The sequence below is a fragment of the Corythoichthys intestinalis genome, chromosome 12, assembly GCF_030265065.1.
Source record: "Corythoichthys intestinalis isolate RoL2023-P3 chromosome 12, ASM3026506v1, whole genome shotgun sequence".
Lineage (NCBI taxonomy): Eukaryota > Metazoa > Chordata > Actinopteri > Syngnathiformes > Syngnathidae > Corythoichthys > Corythoichthys intestinalis.
The window spans coordinates 51301204-51324029 of NC_080406.1; the positions used below are offsets into that span (position 1 = coordinate 51301204).

At 39.4% G+C, this 22826-nt stretch overlaps 1 protein-coding gene across 1 annotated transcript in view; it reads left to right on the forward strand.

The window, feature by feature from the left end:
* plcl1 (phospholipase C like 1) overlaps positions 1-22826 on the forward strand; it is a 201260-nt gene that overhangs the window by 164258 nt on the left and 14176 nt on the right. Inside the window, exons 8-10 of the mRNA XM_057852329.1 lie at positions 10007-10369; positions 15384-15587; positions 19998-20073. Of these exons, the coding sequence (XP_057708312.1) occupies positions 10007-10369; positions 15384-15587; positions 19998-20073 (643 nt within the window). The remainder of the gene's footprint in view (positions 1-10006; positions 10370-15383; positions 15588-19997; positions 20074-22826) is intronic.

The window sequence follows — 22826 nt, forward strand, 5'->3', positions numbered from 1 at the left end:
CTGAACAGGTTGCTGGCCATTGGCTAATGACAAGCTATATAGAGACTAAAATAGGGTGACCATATTTTGATTTCCAAAAAAGACGACACTTTGCCCGGCCTTGACATACTTGAATTTTACTCGAAGTTCACTCAAAGATGCCTTTATCACTTTAATATATTTAAAGTGTGCCTCCTCCGTCTGGACAGAAAAATTCAGTTTTATTTAAAAAAAAAAAAAAAAGCCATATAGTATATATTATATACTATATGGAAATAAGTTTTTTACTCAACAGGCTTTATTTTTACAACAACAAAAAAAAAATCAAACAAAACAAAACAAACAAACAAACAAAAAACGCTAAAATAAATAAATAAATAATGACCAAAAAAATATGCAGACCTGTGGAAATATAGTACAGTCAATACAGACACACAGTAGGCTTGTGCCACAAAAACATTTTTATACATTATTATCACGACAGTTGTCGTTGAGAAATTGTTATTCCCACTCAATTTTTATTCTCATTTAATGTTCTAGATTGCACGCAAACAATAACTAAAATAAACTGACAAACTATTCAACCAGCATGTTTCCAAACGAAGCAGTTCAAAACTACGTTTCCCATAATGCCTAGTGCGGCTTAGTTAGCTCACTGATAGCTACCCTAATAGTGAGTACCGGGAGACGAGGCAAAATCAAGCTTTGCTGTATAAGTTTACAATCATCTGTAGCACAACGATGCGACACCAAACGGGATTTTACAGATCATGCCAGTACAAAACTCCGACAGAAGTCAACAGTTGCCATTATATACGTATTTATCGTAAAAAACTTAACAACTGTGCAGGTGCTCCCTCTTAGAATAGAATACTAACATTCAACCAAATACACGAACGCAGAACAATTAATACAAGACTAATACAACATACTGCATCTCTTTGTACCCATAACATTAACAGAAGATAAACTTACAGAAAGGTGTATGGAGCACTATAAACGTCTCTTAAAACTACTCCTTATTGTAGTCTGTAACTGCCTGTTTTCTTGCCAAACCGTCAACCCAGTAGATGGCGGTAATGCCCCATAATACAAGGGGTAAACTGTACTCCTTCTCCCGCCCCTACTAGTAGGAGCCACGACAACGCAGGCAAGCGCTGCCCCGCAGCGGCTGGAGGGATTCTCTTCAAATTGGTCCCGTGAAAAATGATAAAAACCGGACATTTTCATGTATTTATAAAACTCGGCCGGATGACGAGGACACGACGTGAAAGGTGGACATGTCCGGGCAAAAGAGGACGTTTGGTCACTCTAGACTAAAAACAATTATCTACTTGGAGTCACATTGCCAATAGAAAAATGATTTTTGAAATGCGGGAGGAAGTCACAGTACCTGCAATCTGGGGCGCCGATAATTGGGGGTGAGGGATCCTAAGGATTCTGGGGGCCCACCATTAACAGGGGGAACAAAAAGTCCCCTAGTAACATTACAATGCTGCCTAACAATTATATGACTCTCAGCTATTACTTTTTTAATCACAAATATATTTTATTTACAATACAATGGTAGCACCAAATGTATTTTTTTTTTAAAAACACTTCTCCGCGCAGATCCATCGGTCCTGTAAATAAATGAATCTAAATTCTATTGTATTGAGAACTTTAAGAATTTCTCCTACCAAATCACTCATTGTCAAAGCCACCAACATGCCAGTGCAGAAGCTTTGACTTTGGCCCTGTGAGGAATGCCCACTGCCATTCCCCCTCCAATGGAATAAGGCGCAGACTAACAGAATGTCGAGGGCACTGATCCAGCACAGCTCCAGGGTTTCTAATGGCTAACTAGTTGCCACCACTTAGAACTGCGTGCACTGTTGCGACTACTGCAACACCCAGAAGGAAGCGTTGTGGTACATATTACCACTATGCTTAGCAGCATTTTATAAATAGTTGCTAAGTGGTACATTTTTATTGTCAACATTATTTTTTGTTTATTAGCTCATAGTATCGAGTGATCCATTTAGTAACCCCATCTTTTTTTACTTAAACATATTGCATGCAAGCAGAAGTGGGTTGAATAGCCAATAATTTTACTCAAGTAAGAGTAGCGTTACTTCTAAATACCGTATTGGCCCGAATATAAGACAGTGTTTTTGCATTGAAATAAGTCTGAAAAAGTGGGGGTCGTCTTATATTCGGGGTCTACACATTATACCCATTCACTACGCTAGATTGCGTCAGATATCATTGAAGAGATGTTCTGTCATGACAGATCTCAGCTACTCTCAAGTTTAACCAGTTTGCATTATTGTATTGCAATGATTTTCCTTATTCAGATTTCTTTCAAGACGACAGTTACAGTTAGGCTTCACTTTGATGGTTAATGCAGTTATTGCAATTTTGTTGTTTTATCACAATAGATTGGTTTATTTACATTTCAAAACCAAGAAGCCATTCATTTGCGAATGTGATTGCACTTTAGTTTACATATTTAAATGTTCAGATATTAAGATTTGAATGAGGCAAAATAATATGCTTTTTCCCTCAAATATATTGTTGTAATCATTTGTTTCAGATGTACTGTAATTATTTTCTGTATAAAAATTATTTTGGTGTTCAAAAAGTCTTTTTTCAAACTTGAGTCTCGAAAAAAAGTCTTATAATCTTATAGTCTCATAATCAGGGCCGTGTTATATTCGGGCCAATACGGTAATATTACTCAAGTAAATATAAAACTATTCATCCAAAAATGTACTCAAGTACAAGTATTTGTTGAAAACAATGATCATGTAATGAGTAACATTGTGAGTAACTGCTTACAATGTCAGATTTTAATTTTTTATTTTTATTTTTTAAAAAAGGGTTAGGTTTTTTTTTCTTCTTAGCACAACTTTATCTACTGTATATGAACTGTTATTATAATAGTGTTATTATTACTACTATTATTACTATTATATACGACTATTATTATACTTTTTTTGCACCACAGACCCTTGTGATATGGGCCTTTTCTTCACAGACCAGCAATGTTTGGCAGAAAATTACAGTGAACATAAAATACCGCAACAGGGCTAAAAACGAACATTAAGGGAAGGGAAAATCTAACTCACCAAATGCTGAATCAACTGTTTTTAACACAGGGCTCTCTTAAACTTGACAGCAAATATCCTCGGTCGCAGGCATGATTAGTTCTTCTCTAATCGTGAAAGGTTTCTTGGCTTTAGCAATCTGGTTTGCCGCGAGGTATGATGCTCACAGTGCATTCGCTTTTGTTGCCTCTTTTGCTAGTTTTAACCACATATAATGCAGAAGGGACTTGGCTGTAGATCCATCTTCTGGCTCAGCAGGTGGCATGTTCCCCGTAAAAAAGCTGTCCAAAGATGTCGCCGCCCGCAGCACACAGCCAACAGCAGTTAACATTACTGTTTATATTGACTGAGGCTGGGCTGCTATAGGTTTGCAACCCCACCCCAGTAATGGTGGCCGACCACTAGAGATTGACGTATGCAAATCTCTACTCAGATTAGTCAAGAGGCACAGGCCAGATTGCGGTCGTTAACAAATGATTTACCAAATTGGCCCGAATATAAGACGGCCCTGATTATAAGACGACCCCCTCTTTTTCAAGACTCACGTTTGAAAAAAAGACTTTTAGAACACCAAATTAATTTTTATTCAGAAAATAATTACAGTACATCTGAAACAAATGATTATAACAATATATTTGAGAGCAAAAAAGCACTTGCAAATAAAAAAACAACAACAACTTGTACTCTGCAAATTTATAACGTCTTAAGCAGATTGTTTTTAAATCTAGTCAAGTAATTTTCTTCATCTTGCTTTGAGTTTTAAAGACTTGTTAACAGATTAATGTGTCAGTTTATTCCACTTACTTTAAGTAAGTAAAGTAAGTAAGTAAGTACATTTGTTCTAATTAAGCCCATACATCTAAAAATCAAAGCTTTTTTATTTTTACAAGATTAAATAGTTATTTTTCTTATTTCAAAAAATCTAAGTAAAATTTACTTGAAGCACTGGCAGATAATTTATATTTACAGTACACTGAAAAACAAGGGAATCTAACTAGTTTAAAGGAGGTGTGTTTTTCCAGTAGAACAATATATTTATTATTTATTTATTTACACATTGTGTTTTTTCATGTTTATTTCACAACGTAAAATTTGGGAATACAAGTTGTTATTTTTTTTTTTAAAAGTTCAAATTTGTTATTTTACAGGGAAAATGTTCATTTTACAATTACACTTCTTTTGGCTCTACTCTTTCCATATTTCTCTGCCCTCTCAAAACTAAAGTGGCGCTGGCGTGACGTCAAACAAGTTTGAGTGCAACAAAGGAAAGTGGACTGCACATATAGTACAATGAAATGCTGGATATGCATAGCAATTAGAAATCAATTATTTAGATTAATTATACCGAATAAATAACAAAATTAAATGACAAATAATATACTGTACTTACCCTCAAAGCTGAAAGGTGGTGGACGAGACACTGTTACGCGACTTAAAAAACGGAGGATGACACTCCGGCATCGTAAAGTCAAAATGACGTAAGTCGGGTACGTCATAACCTGTACTCTAAGAAGTATTTTTTTCTCAAAAAGTTACTCAAGTGAATGTAACAGAGTAAATGCATGCAAGATATTGCTTATTGCTTTCTTAAATAAAGAAGCATTTCCTCAAGCATTCTTTATGTGCCTCTGACCATTTCCTGAAACTCAGCTTTGCCTCAATGTTGACTTAAATGTCACTGAGCTATTTTATTCAGCCAACGGTCTCAAAAATCAGAACACACACACAAACACACACTGTCTGTCTGGTTTGTCCATGCATGAAATACCCTGCACAACTTGGCCCTCCCTCGCAGATTCCACGCTAGAATTGCCTTTTTAAAACAGTAACATCAACTTGGTGCCTAAGTTTCCCTTCAGTAACTCATGTTCTCTCACATGGAAAATGTTGCAGCACATCAATTGCATCCAATGTAAAGTTATGCAATAGTAAAATAAATGAGGGCATTTCCTGTTCAACCATATGGACATTATGTGATGGCAAAGAGGAAAATTGGAAGTTATTGCAGCCTAGAGCAACTTGGAATTTAACCAGCACCACAGAAAAGCTTGTGTTACAACAGAAGTACAGTATTATACAATATGTACAGTATAAAGTATATTGGATGACTTGTGTTTGTATGCTTCATTACACCTCATATTTGACACCAAGCATTGCTTACTGATTCTGCATTTACACAAAGCAGTAACAGAGTCACGCTGACAGCAGTATGATTGTTCTGCAACCTTTCTTCTTCTTCTCCCAACGCCTTATGAGTGTAAAGGCTTCCTCGGAAATGTGTGAAACTTATATTGCAAGTCCCTGTGCGGAGCGGCGGGACGTGCTTTTTATTGTAGCGTGTAATTAAAGTGGATGCTGCGGCTCGATGGCTTAGCAAGTGACACCTCGTAAGAGGGAACCCTGTTTAAGCCTCTCCTGCAACTCAATTTTGTGACAATATGATGACACTTTCAATACTCTATGAAGCTTTTCTTTCTTCAGATCTTTAGTCCTAATGTGGTAGCATATTGGAAAAGTTGCAGCTATTTTGAATGTTTTTGGGGGGGCTATCAAATCCAACAATTACTGTATTTTTCACAGTTTTTAAAAAAAAAAAGTTTGGCAGGGGATGCAACTTTTACTCTAGCGTGATTTATGTGTGAAATTGTTAACACATTATTATATCATTTAACATGTTGGAGTTGTTGGAGTTGTTTGTACAGTGTTATGAAAAAGTGTCTGAACAGTCTGGAATTTTTCAAATTCCTGCATAAAATCACCATCAAATGTGATCTGATCTTTGTCAAAATCACACAGATGAAAAAAAACAGTGTCTGCTTTAACTAAAAACACCCAAAATTTATAGGTTTTCATATTTTAATGAGGATGCAAACAAGACAGAAGGGGGGAAAATAAGTAAGTGAACCATCATATTTAATATTTTGTACCCCCCTTTGGCAGTAATAACTTCAACCAGACGCTTCCTGTAGCTGCAGATCAGTCTGACACATCGATCAGGACTAATCTTGGCCCATTCTTCTCTCCAAAACTGCTGTAGTTCAGTCAGATTCCTGGGATTTCTGGCATAAATCGCTGTCTTCAGATCATACCATAGCATCTCAATGGGGTTCAAGTCTGGACTTTACCTTGGCCACTCCTGAAAGTGTATTTTGTTCTTCTGAAACCATTCTGAAGATGATTTACTTCCGTGTTTTGGATCATTGTCTTGTTGCGGCATTCTGTTTTTAGCTTCAACTTTCTCACAAACGGCCACAGGTTTTCTTACAAAACATCTTGATGAACTTTTGAATTCATTCTTCCATTAATGATTGCAAGTTGTCCAGGCCCTGAGGTAGCAAAACAGCCCCAAATCATGATGCTCCCTCCACCATGCTTCACGGTGGGTATGAAGTGTTGATGTTGGTGAGCTGTTCCTTTTTTCCTCCACACATGACGTTCTGTGTTACTCCCAAACAATTCAACTTTGGTTTCATCAGTCCACCGTGGAGTCCTCCCATGAACACTATTCTTGGCCGTAGTGTTGATGTGTGCACAGAAATATTGGACTGTGCCAGTGATTTCTGTAAGTCTTTAGCAGACACTCGAGTTTTTTTTTTTTTTTTTTTTTTACTTCTACATCTCTGAGTATTCTGCGCTGAACTCTTGGCATCATCTTTGCTGGACGGCCACTTCTTGGGAGAGAAGCAACAGTGCCATACTCTCTCCATTTGTAGACAACTTCTCTGACTGTCGATTGATGAACATCCAGAGTTTTTGAGATGGTTTTGTACCCTTTCCCAGATTTATACAAATCAACAATCCTTGATTGCAGGTCTTAAGACAGCTCTTTTGACCGAGCCATGATGAACATTAGACAATGGTTCTCATCAAGTCATTTCTTTTCAGGTGTGTGTTTCATAGTGGGCAGGGCAGCTTAAAACCACTCATCAGTGATTGGGCAACTCCTGAATTAAAATGTTTGGTAAGAATTAGGCAGAGGCAGACACTTACTTATCCCCCCCCCCCGTCATTGTTTGCATGCTATCTTCATTAAAATATGAAAACCTATAATTGTTTGGGTGGTTTTAGTTAAAGCAGACACTGTATTTCCATCTGTCTGATTTTGACAAAGATCAGATCACATTTGATGGTGATTTTATGCAGAAATGTGAGAAATCCCAAATGGTTCGGATACTTTTTCATACCACTGTAAGTGATTCCGAGGATGAAGATTTCATTTGATTTAGTGATTTGGAGTGACACTAATGGTTTGGTAAACTTGTTAACATATTCTTTATGTTACAGTTATCTAAATACCTCTTAATAGATATGTTACATTTACATACTGGGCTCATTCTCAGCTTATTGTTTATGCGTCATGTAATGTTAGCATACAGTACACTTAGAAAGCCTGTTGTTCTCTATTGTATTTTATTTTAAATTGCATTTCAAGATGACATGTCTGTTCTTGGTGTTGGATTTTATCTAATAAATTGCCCCTGAAAATGCGACTTATACATCGGTCCGATTTATATATTATTTTCCTCTTCATTGTGCCGCTTCATTTTTTGGCTTGTGTGACTTATAGTGCGAAAAATACGGTAAATTAATTTAGATGTGGTTTTAAATCGTCTATCTTACTAAATGCTCTAATCAGGCTTATTAGGCAAATCACAATAATATTAAAGGGTTAAGTTATCGAGGGTCATTTGACATATCATATAGGATTGTCAAGATGGCTGGAGTACTTGAATTGTATCACGAACACTAATGCCAAATTTGGTGCCTGTATAATACAATAAAATAAAATAACATTCATAATATTGTAGCTTAAGTTTAGACTTACCCCGAGAGGTGTACAAATACATTTGCCTTAATAGTGTAATTTACATATAATACATGACTTTCCTATCCTGAAATTTTGTCCATAATTGAATACATTATTGCCAACATGATTTTGCACAACAGTGCACACTCACTCATTCAAATTAACAACGAGTCAGACACAATTGTTGAGTGGTGTGCCTCAGGGGAATGTTAACAGTCATTTCCTGTGAAGGCTAAATGTCTTGAAAACCAAAGATTGAAAGCGTTTTTTTGCATTGTATTATCTTCCTGGCGACAATGCTATTTGTTCCAGTTCTTTTGTCTCTATCAAAGCGTCCTGACTCCTGGTACATGTTTTCCTGCTGGTCACAATCTACACCAACAGTGCGGAGCAGAAGTATTTGCACCCCTTGTGATTTTGCAATTTCACTCACTTAGAAAATAGGTAGAGGTCTGAAATTTCAATCATAGATGCATTTCCGCTCATAGAGACATAATCCAAAAAGAAAATCCGGAACTCACATTGTATGATTTTTCAATATATTTTTTTTGTAATTTACTGGGGTTCATAAGTATTTATACCCCTGAGAATCAGCAATGATTATGACACTCAAAGAGTTGTCAGTCTACCTTAAAAAAAGTCCAGCTTCACCCCATGAGTAACCATCCACCCACCACCCATACTGGACTGTCTCAGGAAATTAGAATACACAATATTCTAATTTTTTGAGACAGTCCTGTATATATACACAGGACTGTAGTATACAGTATGACAGTATGAGCTCATTATTGTCGCCTGTACACCCCACAGTCAGTCATAATCCAACTGCTACCATGGGCAAGACCAGAGAGCTCGTAAGATACTAGAGAGAAAAATGTTCAGCTCCACAAAACTGGAAAAGGCTATGGGATAATTGGAAAGCAGCTTGGTGAGAATAAATCAACAGTTAGAAAATGAAAAAGGTAAACATGACTGACAATCTACCTTGGACTGGGGGCCCCATGTGAAATCTCTCCTCGCGGGGCATCACTCATGATGAGAAAAGTGAGGGCTCAGCCTAGAACTGCACGACATGAGCTGGTAAATGACCTGAAGAGAGCTGGATGCAGTTTCAAAGGCTACTGTCAGTAAAACTCTACGGTGCAATGTTTTAAAATCATGCATTGCTCAGAATGTTCCCCTGTGGAAGCCAGTACATGTGAAGGCCCGTGTGAAGTTTGCAAGGGACCATCTGAATAATGCAGAGGGGTCATGGGGGAAAGTCATGTGGTCAGATGAGACCAAAGCAGAACTTTTTGGTGCAAACTTTACTTTTCGTGTGTGGTGGAAAAAGAAGGATTAGTACAATCCCTAGAACACCATCCCCACTGTGAAGTATGGGGGTGGAAACCTCAGGCTTTGGGGCTGCTTTTCAACAAAGGGTACAGGATGACTGTAGTGTATAAAGCAGAGGATGAATGGTGAAATGAATCGTCAGATTTTTAGCCACAACGTCCTTCCCCCAGACAGAGACTTGAAGATAAATCGTGGCTGGATCTTCCAACATGACAATGATCAAAAGTACACAGCCAAGCTAATCAAGGAGTGGCTGTGTGAGAAGCATATCAAGTTTCTGGAGTGGCGTAGCCAGTCTCCAGACCTCGATCCAATAGACAATCTTTGGATGCAGCTGAAACTTCGTGTGTCTCAATGACAGCCACGAAAACTTTAGAGATTTAGAGAAGATTTGTGTGGAGGAATGGGCCAAAATTCCTGTTGTCCATATGTGAAAACCTGGCGAAGAATTACAGAAAGCATCTGACCTCTGTAATTGCAAACAAAGGCTTCTTCTGCATTAAATATTAGCACTGATTTTCTCAGGGGTACAAATACTTATGAACCCCAGTAAATTACAAAAAAAATATTGAAAAATCATACATTGTGAATTCCGGATTTTCTTTTTGGATTATGTCTCTATGAGCGGAAATGCATCTATGATTGAAATTTCAGACCTCTACCCATTTTCTAAGTGGGTGAACTTGCTAAATCCCAAGGGGTGCTTCTGCTTCTGCTCCTCACATATTCATTTGCTCCTCAGTGAATATGTCGTGATCGTATAGAAGAAATCTTTGTCTTTTTCCTCCATATCCAGGTCAACATGCCCGAGCTTGCCCTTCTTCGTTTCGTCGTGCTGGATGACGACTACATTGGAGACGACTTCATCGGCCAGTTCAGCGTGGCGTTTGAGTGCCTTCAGTCCGGCTACCGCAACGTGCCCCTGCTAGACCTGACGGGGGAAACCTTACCTCACGCCAGCCTCTTTCTCCACGTGGCTGTCACTAACCGACGAGGGGGCGGCAAGGCCCACCGCAGAGGCTTGTCGGTGAGGAGGGTGGGCCGGCGCGGGCGCGAGTATGTCACATTGAGGAACACGGGTATCAAGACAGTAGACGAGACCTTCAAACTGGCCGGCGCACCCCTGAAAGAGGTGATGGACCTGCGGGAGGAAGCTCAGGTAGGCTCAAAAACTCAAGATATATTGATGACAGTTTTAGAGACCTATAAATTTCTGATTATGTTTATGATGAACTGTACTGCATCATACTGAGAACTATTTCTATTTGATTACCCTATTAATTCATTCCTTCATTCATTTTCCGTTCCGCTGGAGCCTATCCCAGGTAACTATGAGCAGTAAGCAGGGCACATCCTGAATTGGTTGTCAGCAGATCGCAGGGCGTTACCCACTTTACTTAGATTAAAAGGACAAATAACAATCCCATTGAACACGTGCCACCTGTTCTAAAACACCTAAAAACTTTTTAACTTTCTACAAATGGCATCACAATAGCCCATATTAAAAAATACTGTCACATAGTAAGTAGGGGTTAAGAAGTAGTAAGTAAGGGTATGACAATATACTGTATAAAAAGGTGATGTATCACTATACTTTGTAGCCCAAAAGGTTTTCAATAAGCTCCCACTGAGCATTTCTGCATAAAATCACCATCAAATGTGAACTGATCTTTGTCAAAATCACACAGATAAAAAAGTGTCTGCTTTACCAAAAACCACACAAATATTTTTAGGTTTTTATATTTTAATGAGGATAGTGTTCAAACAATGACAGAAGTGGGGAGAATAAGTAAGTGAACAATAATATTTAAAATTTTGTCCCGATAAACTTTTGAATTCATTCTTCCATTAATGATTGCAAGTTGTCCAGGCCCTGAGGTGGCAAAACAGCCCCAAATCATGATGCCCCCTCCACCATGCCTTACGGTGGGGATGAGGTGTTGATGTTGGTGAGCTGTTCCATTTTTCCTCCAGACATGACGTTGTGTGCTACTCCCAAACAATTCAACTTTGGTTTCATCAATATTTTGCCAAAACTTCTGGGGAGTGTCCAAGTGCCTTTTTGCGAACATTAAACGAGCAACGATGATTTTTTTTTAGACAGCAGTGACTTCCTCCGTGGAGTCCTCCCATGAACACCATTCTTGGCCATAGTTTTACATGCTGTTGATGTGTGCACCCAGATATTGGACTGTGCCAGTAATTTCTGTCAGTGTTTAGAAGACACTCAAAGGTTCTTTTTTTTAACCTCTCTGAGTATTCTCCGCTCAACTCTTGCCGTCATCTTTTGTGGACGGCCACTCCTTGGGAGATACGCAATTGTACCAAACTCTAGCCCTTTGTAGACAACTTCTCTGATTGTCGATTGATGAACATCCAGACTTTTAGAGATGGTTCTGTATCCTTTCCCAGCTTTATACAAATAAACAATCCTTGATCGCAGGTCTTCAGACTGCTCTTTTGACCGAGCCATGATCCACATCAGACAATGTTTCTCATCAAGACAATCCTTACCAGGTGTGTGTTCTATAGTGGACAGGGCAGCTTTAAACCACTCATTTGTGATTGGGCACACACTGTTTGGTAAAAATATGTTTCAAATATTCTTTAAAGCCTGAGTTATGCTCCCGCGTTGTGGTGACGGCGCAGCGACTACGGCGTCATTCGACATTCGATGGCTCTCCGTCCAGGTGACGCGTTGCCCTGTAATTCACCGCCAAGCCACTAGAGGGGTATTGTGTTATGTTTGTACGGTTTTGGGGCATGCTTGTTGACTTCCTCGTCCAGTTTAACGGAAAAAAAATAAACAATGCAAGATGGAACGCTTGAATGTGAATCTGCAGCTCATCAACATTGAATAAATGTTGATCATACAAATGTTGAGGCGCAGGCGACGCAGAAGACTGTTTCGAGGCGGTCAGTCCAACTTTTGATGCCGCATTGAGTTCTTCTAGCCTCGGGTGAAAACCAGCTAGCTGTGGCGGCTAGCTTCAAACTGGCGTTGAGCACTACGTCCAGCGTTTTTTCCGAGGTCTGCAAAGCCCTCCAGCCCGATTTGTTTGCCGTGTCCTACAACCAGCCAGTGGGAAGCCATAGCAGATTTCTGGCATCTATTGAACTTCCCAAACTGCGTTGGAAGCCTTGATGTTAACGTTACCATAAAAAGCACCGAGGCACTCTCAATCCGTGATGATGTATCGTGTGTGAACTGTCTGTTATTGAAAATTAAAGATCAAAACAACTCTTTTGACACCAAACCTGTGCATTTTTCTTCATATATTTGAAGTGTGACACGTAAATAAGTCACTGACTCACAGCAAACATATGTACACAATAAATGATGAAGTGCACCAACCAAAAATACGACATAAAGTAATAAAAAGCTGGCAGTTTTGGGCCGACTGGGTCACCTCTTCGTGTGGCCACTCGATTCCGAACACACACATCTCGGTAGTTCTTCCATTTTTTTATTCAATCGCTGACCTTGCCATTTGGCAAGCTTTATGATGTCTTGATGAGACTTGCTCTTCGATGATACTCCCGTCAGCTTGGTCCATTTCTGCGTCTAGAAAAATAATGTTTTACAATGGCGGTGATTTCGCGCTGAACCGGAAACAACAGTCTGAGCGAACCAATCACAGTCCATTTCCGCCACGTCATTGACGCTAGGGTTTGAAAAATCAATTGGACCGCGTCAGGGTAAATCGGGTCTTCCTTGACGGCGCAGGTCTGACGTGGAAGTATAACTCGGCCTGTAGTCTCCTTAGGCATAGGGTTCACTTACTTATTTTTATAAATGTTGAGTGGTTTTAGTCAAAGCAGACACGGTTTTGACATTTGTGTGATTCTGACAAAGATGCAGAATTGTGAGGAATTCCAAAAGGTTCAGATACTTTTTCATACCACTCTCAATGTATTTTTTTTGAAAAGGTGTCCCTGTTTAACCCTTTAACACCTGAGCCTATTTTGTCCGAATTTGCATGCCTTTTGATGTCCAAACTGTTGTTTTCTTCACTGACATATTACAACCAACATCTCACAGAGAAAACTTTTACACATATTCTTTTGCCTTACATGTATCTTAGCTGGGCGCTACGATGAAGCGTTAATATAAATTCTCCTATTGATTACAATTTGATGATCTTTTAATTCTGTTGATTTGAAAGGAGGCGGCAACGCACAACGTAAAGTACGTAGCTGCTCATATAGGAAAAGTCTACTGCTATAAGATGGCGGCTGTTTACTAATGTTGGCATCTAGTTCTATATACATATGATATCTACTGTAGCCCGACGTAATAATACCACTTATTCTCGTACCATCCATCCATCCATCCATCCATCCATCCATCCATCCATCCATCCATCCATCCATCCATCCATCCATCCATCCATCCATCCATCCATCCATCCATCCATCCATCCATCCATCCATCCATCCATCCATCCATCCATCCATCCATCCATCCATCCATCCATCCATCCATCCACCCACCCACCCACCCATCCACTGCTAAATCCGGGTTCGGTTCGCGGGGACAGCAGAAATCAGACGTAATTTATTGTTTACTTACCTGGTTCTGACGGCGAAGCAGGTAAAATACGGGGCACTCAGCTATGCACTTAGCACTCGGCACTTGTATTCCATGAAGCGGGAGGTATTTAATCATATTGATCGTGCAGCCACCTTTGCGTGATATAGTTGTGTTGCAAATGTTGCACTGCACTGACTGGTTATTATTTTTTGTAAAGGTGAGCCAAACTTTTGAGCACGCCGCACCGTGTGCATGGTTGTAATCAAGATGCAATGCACAAACACACGCTTCTTGTGGCTTCTTCTTTGTGGTTTTGGCAGCAATTTTTTTTCTGCTCGGCGGTTTGGGCATTGAAACATGGAACCAAAATTTTAAAATTCGAACAGGTTCGGTAGCATCGGAGTGTTGGAACTGGATCCCATCGATGCTCGATGCTCAATGCCCAACCCTACTGGCTACCATTGACATCCAATACATTTTGACTGTATTGGACGTCTCGCGCCTTCAATGACACTGAAACCAGAGCATTCGCAGCCAGTATTTACAAGTCACTTCCGGTTAAGTTAGGGCATATACAGGGTACTTCCTATTGATTTGGAGCCACTTCCTATTCATTTGGGAACATTTTTGCATCACTTCCTTTTCAACAAAATCTGGGAATTTTAGAGACATTTTAAGTTTTGTTATACTTATATAAAAAATAATAAATCAAGATTTTATTAGGGAACGACTTTGAATTTTTTCATGCTGCTGCTCATGGAGACTCACATATGCCTAAGGTGTTTTGGGTTTTAGGTTGCTAGTGGCTTTGGTTTTGAAAATATTTTAATTTGTTAAAAAATAGGCCTCTTATGGATCGCCCCCCGTGCCCCGTGTCCCATCAACTAATGGTGAAGTTTATGATACACATATACAACAAATTTTATTGCTGACACTGCGTTTCAGGTTCATCAACATGCTTTGTCCCCCCTCCTACACAAGTCGAACTCCGCCGATAAGTTAAACACTGTAAATTGTGTTCAAGTAGGAGTGTGTGCATGGATGTTTGTTTGTCTCATTGTGCCCTGCGATCAGCCCATAGCTAGTTGGGATAGGCTCCAGCACCCCTGTGACCCTCGTGATGATAAGCGGTATGGAAAATTAATGAATTAGTAAGTGAATTCCTCGTGTAACTTTAATATTATGCAATTAGAACAAAACACATCGCTAAAATATAAGAAAAAAAATGAAAACTCAACCTTAATAAAAGATTTCCTGTACATGCAGTGGAAATTTTGTGATGAAAATTTTATCCTAAATATGATAACGTCAAAAATAAAATGAAATATGTGGTGATAAGATTCAGTAAAAAACAGCGGAGGAGGATTATTAAATGTTTATTATTAGCTGCAACATACGAAGCTACTGGTTTGCAGCCACTCACCCACCTGTTTTTATACACGCATACACACACACACACACTGAGGACTCATTCTGCAACAGTCAGTCATTCATCACACCTCCGTAGCTGCAATTCTGACGCATGCTTACACTTGCATTCTGGTATTTGGCGTGGTATTTTTCTTGTCCGGTCTGGCCAAATCTACTTAGATCTTGCCTCAACTCTTGATTTTTGTTATAAATATTTTTCTGCTTTCAGGGTACCATTGCCAGTTTCAAAGAACAGTGTGGGCTCCCCACGGTGGCCAAACTCAAACAGTGCATCCAGAGCCTGGCCACCAGGCTGCAAAGCCCAGAGGGCACCATCGGGGTCACAATGGTGCTGAAGGAGGGCTACCCATGTCTAGAGGCCCTCGTCACTGTGTCCGAGCCCACACGCAAGCTGCTCTCTGCCTATGACACGGTTAGTGCACGTTTTCCTCCTGTATCATAATTGATGTTTCAATTTCTTTTAAAAGTTATGTGATCTTATAGGGACGAATGGTCATATCCCGCTTTCGCTGGGTTTTCTTTAAAAGATGAAGGCAGATTAGATTTTTTTTCTTATTAAAACAGGCTTCACTTTTTAAAATATTGATGAAAATTTAATCAAATTCTCACACTTGCTAATTTATGGATTACACCTCAGTATATTGTCTGATTAAAATCCACCCCGGTTTGTTACTGCCCCCCTGCTCCAAAAAATGGCGCATCACTACAACACTTCCCACGGGCTATCAATCTATAATGGTTAAAACGTCAAATTGCAGTGCCTACACGCACTCACAAACGCACACACTGCTGTTGCATTGAGTATGCAGAGAGACACTTGATGACACACGTGAAGCAGTCACCCACACGACTTGTCAAGCTCATGCATCCCAGGCGTCCAGCTGCTCCCTCTCCTCCTTCCCACCTGTGTCATCACTTTGTTACACCTACACACATTGTCATACATGGTGGCTTAATATTTCTTCACGCCATTGGTGACGGTGTTGAGGGAAAAGCCATTTTTGTAAGATGTATTTGCATATAAATTAGTGTTGTAGCACACCTCCTAATCAATTAGTTAGACTACACCACTCAGTTCAATCATTTTTAATTAGACAAGTTGGAAACTTGGAACAAATATATGTATTCAAATGTTGTGGTAATACGTTGTGGAAAGGCCTTTCCCCCCAGTGTTCAAAGGCACCTTAGGCATGCTTAATTTGAAGTGTTAAAAAAAAAACACAACAACATTCAAACACTTTTTGATTTCATTAAAAAAATACTAATCGGGGAGACCAAAAATTTCATTAGGCTGTTAAAATGTTGCGAAAGAGACTGATGCACTTATAATGACCCCGCTATGGTATGGCAACAAATAATGTGAGTAGATTTGGAAGAGTTGATCAGTGCTCTTAAGTGTCCCCTGTTGACGCAACAACTTCTCTTCCTACGAGTGGAATATACTTCCTTCAGGTCCCAATACTTTTCTCCATGTTTAAAGCTTGTGTCACTTGTGTGCTCGTCAGGGCTGTCAACAGACATGCAGGGGCCAGGGGACAAGAGACCATTACAGTGCCCCCCACGCCTGCCACCGGCTTGTCACGGCAACATACGCAGTAATTTTAACGCTCTGCAAGCAATTACAGTGTAAATTTTCCAATTATTTAATTTAATATGGACACATTTAACAGAACTTAATGGGATGTGACACAATATAAACAAACAATTTCCATCTATTGTCCCATGTAGGCTACAAGCCAATTCAACTGAGAGTGCTATGCCTGCCTGCTAAGCAACAAAACGTTACATAGCGTTTTCTATAATACACAGTGGGTTGTAAACCCAAGATAAATCCAAACTAATTAATAAATAAACTTTTTTTTTTTTCTCGTTCACCTCTATGAGCTTAATCTCTTTTTCTTTTTCCTTTTCTTTTCTTTTCTGCGCACCTGATTTATGACGACTCGCCATGTTTAGAGTTTATAACAATGACAGATTTTAATTTCCCGCTTCAGGGCACGTATCTAGTGTAGCCTTGATTGCGCCAGAGCGGGGGTCAAACCGTTCTCTGCTAAGACAGAGGACATATTTAATATGTTAAAGTTTTGAAGTATATATCGAGTAGGACATAATATTTAATCAGACAATGATTTAAAAAAAAAAAAAAAAAAAGTGAATTTAGAGTAAAATAAATCAAGGGTTTTCAGGGGCCCCTATGGTCCTGAGGCCCAGGACAATATACCCGTTTGCCCCACCCTGACGACTGGCTTGGTGCTCATATGCACTTCATGTTCCCACCGATCAAATATATGTCAATGACAAAATTTTGAGTGGAGCTACTGAGGGAAATTTTACAGGTTCATTTTCCATAAGTTCTCATTAAAGATCTTATCCTATATTATTGTGTACTCTCATCCAAAGTCAGTGTTGTTAATCTTACTGTAAAAAACAGGAATTACAGTGACAAATTACTTCTCCCAAAGTGGAACTGTTACCTCATTGTTAAAGTAATTCGTTACTCAGCAAAGTAACTGACATTACTTTTCATGTTCTACACATTATATATTATATACAGGGGTGCACATAATTTTTTTGCCCAGGTTCTCAGAGGAGGACCTGGAGATGTGACTTGGTCCTCATTGAGCTTGAGAGCCGACCCGCCTGATGCGATAAAATTATGACAAGGTTTACTTAGAGCCAATTACCTTTAATTAATTATATTAACAATTAATGCTCAATTAACATCAACTGGCACAACAAAATTGCCATTACTTCGAAGTGAAATGTAAAGAAATAAACATAAAAGCACCAATTCAAAATAAAGGGCATTATGCGGCTCCCACATTAACTCCAAGCCTTTGTAAAAGTTGGATGCCCTCCTCCTCATAAGAGCTCATTGAACGTACATGTTTAGCTTTGTGAAATGCGAGCAAAAACACGTTTGTCAGTGCATAGCGCTGTGCAGGGCGAGTGGGGTGCTGTCTGACATCGATAGTTTGCTTAAGTGCCACATGCTCTGTTTTTTTCGTGCTTTTCAAAGTTTGGATGGCTGAAATTCTTTGACCCTACTGCTGCTTTTATTAGCGACATTGGAATTCTCACGGCAAATTTTGTACCACATTTCCGTGCAAGCATCATTTGCTTCTAGCCATGGTACCTACCTCCTGCAGCCACTTTTCAGCAAATGTCCTTTTTTTCGGTAGCTCCGGTGACGTCTCTCTCGTCTGTCTGTCTGAACACGGAAATAATTACCGGTACTCAGTGGGGCCTGCCTCTTTGACATTTTGAGAAGTGATTTTCTCGTGTCCGCCGCAAATACAGTGGTCAGCCATCGGTACGCAAAAGCGTATGGAATCCGTTGAGTGCCCGCGCGTTTGTCTACGTCCAGTACGCATGCGCGCATGCGGACCACTTATGTGCACCCCTGATTATATAACATCTTTCACATCAAATATTTTTGTATTAACTGATTGAATTGAACTGTTTTTTTTTTTCATTCCAAAAAACCCCCCAAAACATATGTCACACTTTTTACATTAAATTTTTTTTTTTCCCCTTTATAAGAGTGTAACGATAAACAAACTTTACCCTTCAAATGCTGTAAGAAAAAAAAGCCTTTTTGTTTTTCCTGTTGTACTGAACCTGCACCAAATCGTGACCCCCGTACCGAGGTACGTACTGAACCGTGACTTGTGTGTATCATCAGTGATTCGTCACAAAAGTTTAGGGCTGGTGAGTATTTTAATTAAAAAAAAAAAAAAAAAAATCTCTCTCTCTCTCTCTCTCTCTCTCTCTCATCCATCTGTTTATATATATGTATATATATATATATATATATATATATAGTAGTGTCTACAACGACAATGCCAACTTGATGATGATAATGCACACTCACCAGGAAAACAGTACATTACTTACAATTACTTGTACCCACCTGGGCGCCACGAACAGCATGTTAAAAAAAGTTACCTGAGAGGTTAAGATGACGCTCGCAATGCTAATGAGAACGCGAATGCTATGGTAACGCTCAGCGCTACCTAGCCAATCATCACCGCGTTTGCAACGGCGTCACCACCACCTTCTCTCCTCCCGTTCTGCTCTCTCCCTTTCTCTCAGACAACTTGCACTTCATTTAACCAATTTATAGTGACGCGTCCCTTCACATCCTCAATAACTGTAACGGTGTTGCAAAGATGGCAAAAGTAATTAATTAGATTAATCACTACTGAAAAAAATAACGCCGTTAGAAACCTCATTACTCTCGAACTGTTGTTAACTGTACAACAGTGCTCAAAGTGCAGTAGCATACGTGAATATACCAAAGCTCATCTTTAAATAATGGAACATACTGTATTGTATTCCAAAATATAGTACAGTATTGATAATATCCAATTATAGTAAATGCCCTGTAAGATATCTGGTGATTTTTGCTGTCCTGCTGCCAGTATTGTAGTTTTTTTTTAGTTTTTTTAAATAAAGTTAGCTGCATTGTACAGCTATTGGACAACGGTAGGAGTACTTCCGACAAGTAGAAATACTACTTGGCCTCAATACGTTCATCACTCACAAAATTAATTGTGTAACGGAATGGGATGTTACGAACTTGATTTTGGACTATAGCTCTATTTCATTCATCTAAAATCACAAGCATTCCATAACGAACTGCTTTCGGATGATTCATTTTTGATCAGAGTTAAACCATTCCATTATTTGTAGTAATGTTAAAACAGGGAACAACTCCACAATTTGAAGGTAAAACAGCCAACTCTCCCAATACTTTAGTCTTTTTCTTCCACAGCAGGATGTCTAATTCCCATATGGGCATTTTCATTTCAATTTTCAGATGATTGCGGCCCAGAAACAGCTGATTGAGAATGCTGATGGCGTCCAGGAAAGGATTGCACAGGTGCAGAGAGCAGGTACACGATAACAATGCTCACTTTTGATAAACAGAGGTATTTATTCAACATGGTTAGTATTGCTGACGTAGTTAAAGTGGCTGCATCGTACTTTGAATAAATTGAATCACTGAAGTCACTAAGTGCACTACAAAATATAAACCTCTATTACCCCTTTGGTTTCTGTTCGTAATTTTTTTGTCAGCTGGACTTGAATAATCTGAATCCTCTACATGTATAATAGACCATTTTCTTCAGGTATTGTTCACAAATCTGCATAATTAGACTGATAACATTAAAAGGTCACTATGCATTTTTGCTTCATTAGCGATGTGTTATTTGGGAGTGTGACCACATAGTTTATCAAGTGTGGCTTGTACAATATTGGTGCACTCCTCTTCAATGGCTGTGTGAAGTTGCTTTCTAGTAACTGGAACACGTTGGATGGGTGACATAACTGGTGAGTTTGCTGGCCATGCATGAAGTGGGATGTTTTCAGTTTCCAGGAATTGTACACAGATCTTTGCATCATTGTGTGCATTATTGTGCAATTAAAAATGCCCTTAATATAATGCAATATAATAATACATATAACAATATAATTAAAAATGCAAAAGTAGACAAGAACCCCGCTGGCCCCACTATCAAAACCACTGGCCCAGGTCAACGAGTCAGTTATTGATCCCAATAATCACAAATTTGCTTGAATAATATGGCTAATTTTTTTGGTAGATTTAATGAAAAGTGCAGCAAAAACATGAATCTAGTGCAAATAATCCTATTTCAATTCCATAATCACATCCATAATCAGTCCAGTATTGCCAGTTCTTCCTCTATCTCCTCCTCAGAGTTTTTGCACTAAAATGATGTTTATAATTTTTATTATGAATGTGTAACGTCAGTGTGTAACAAACTGGCGTGTGGCATCAGCATTTATCCATTTTCAACTTTACGGGGTGAACCAACCCGGAACACGAATAACCCAAACAGAAATATGAATAAAACCAAATAGATTCAACTGACCACTTACACGTATTTTAATGTTTTTGGGAAACAAACAAAAAAATATTTTTTCTTCGGCGCTCCAGAGGAAGGCAGGCCCTGTCTTTCCTTTACCAGCCTTTGGAAGTCAACCGGTCCCTTGTTGTCGTGGCAACAATTTAGAAGTCAAAGAGATGACTAAGGCAATTATTCCCAATTTTCAAGCTAGACTGTCGTTATGACGATATAATTTTCTCCGTAGTCACCCGGATGAATTGTCACGTTACGTTCATACCATTTGATTCATACATGTTAACTTTTCTCTAACTTAATTGTCTGCATATGCATTGAGCGTTGATCTGCACACTTCATAGTAAACCTCGTTTTTTGTCTCATCGTAGTCAAGCCAGTTTCGGCGGTCTTGCCACTGGGGCTGAAACTTTCTCTCCCGTTTCTTTTCATATTGTAGTTCGCTTTCCCTCAACTCTTCCGGTGGATTATTTTTTCTTGAATGGTCTTTTTTCCCAGGTGCTTTGCCGGTTACTTGGGGTTTCAGAAACATGTCGTCCTGTAGTATAACGTTAGGTGGCTACTGAGATACTGACAATCAATCAGCAGCAGTAATCAGGTTGCGCGCGTTCACACGGGAGTGAGCAAGGGAACGAGGTGTGTTTACACCCCACGGAGAGCAACGGCTGCATAGACTGTAAGGTTGTCATTGATGGGGATAGTATAACATAATCAAAACACAGAACTACTGGGAATTAATGTGATGATTTTTTTTTTTTTTTAAATCAACGCATTAATTTTACTGGCCCGGTTACCCCACTGGGACAGTGGTTGGAGAATTCTGGTGGCCCTGACAGTTTTAGAAGTATGTCTGGGCCACAAGCCATTTACAACTCCTAGCAAAAAGTATAGAATCACCAGTCTCTGGCGAGCACTCACTCAGACATTTTATCATGTGGGCACAAACTCGGATAAAAAGCTTGAAAAAATAATGAATTAGTTCAGAAGTGCAACTCTTTAGCATGCAGAAACACTAAAAGAAATGAATAAAAACGTGGCTAGTAAATGTTACTTTTAGCGAGCAAGTGCAGGGAAATATATATGGAATCACTCCCTTCTGAGGAAAAAATATACAATCATGAGATACAAACAAAGAAATAACAATCAAAACTAAGGGTGAAACAGTACATGTATTTGTATTGAACCGTTTCGGTACGTGGTGCTCGGTTTGGAATGGAGGCGTACCGAACGAGTTTCTGACGTAATGTAACCCTTACTTTTCGAGGCTGTGAGTCGATCGGGTTACAGTTTCTTTGTGTAGATTATATTTACTCCGTCTTCTCTACTATAATTAGGACCAACACGGTACGATAGTATAACCCAGAAACGTCAACGGCGCAACAACCTGGCTGCCGCGAGAACGTAGTAAAACGCGGGCGTTAAAGTCAATCAGCCAATGCACACCAATCGCAGTGCGGCCGCGTATCCCAGAAGCGGCTCAACACGATGCACGCGAAAAGAATGGCAGAGTTTATTATTTGACGCGAGACGCGACCCTCCTGAGTCAATACAACTACCGGTAGCTAGGATCGGGCAGACCGGAAGTCACTCGTGTAAAAATACGGTGGATCCGGTCGATTTTGAAAACTAATATGCAATCGTAACCCACTTTTTGAGTCCATCAGATCTCTTGAGTGGTGGATCGGGGCACAGTTGACTTGTCTTTGTTGATTTACTGCTGTCTTCTCTGCTATAATAATAACCAACACGGCCCCGTGTTCAAT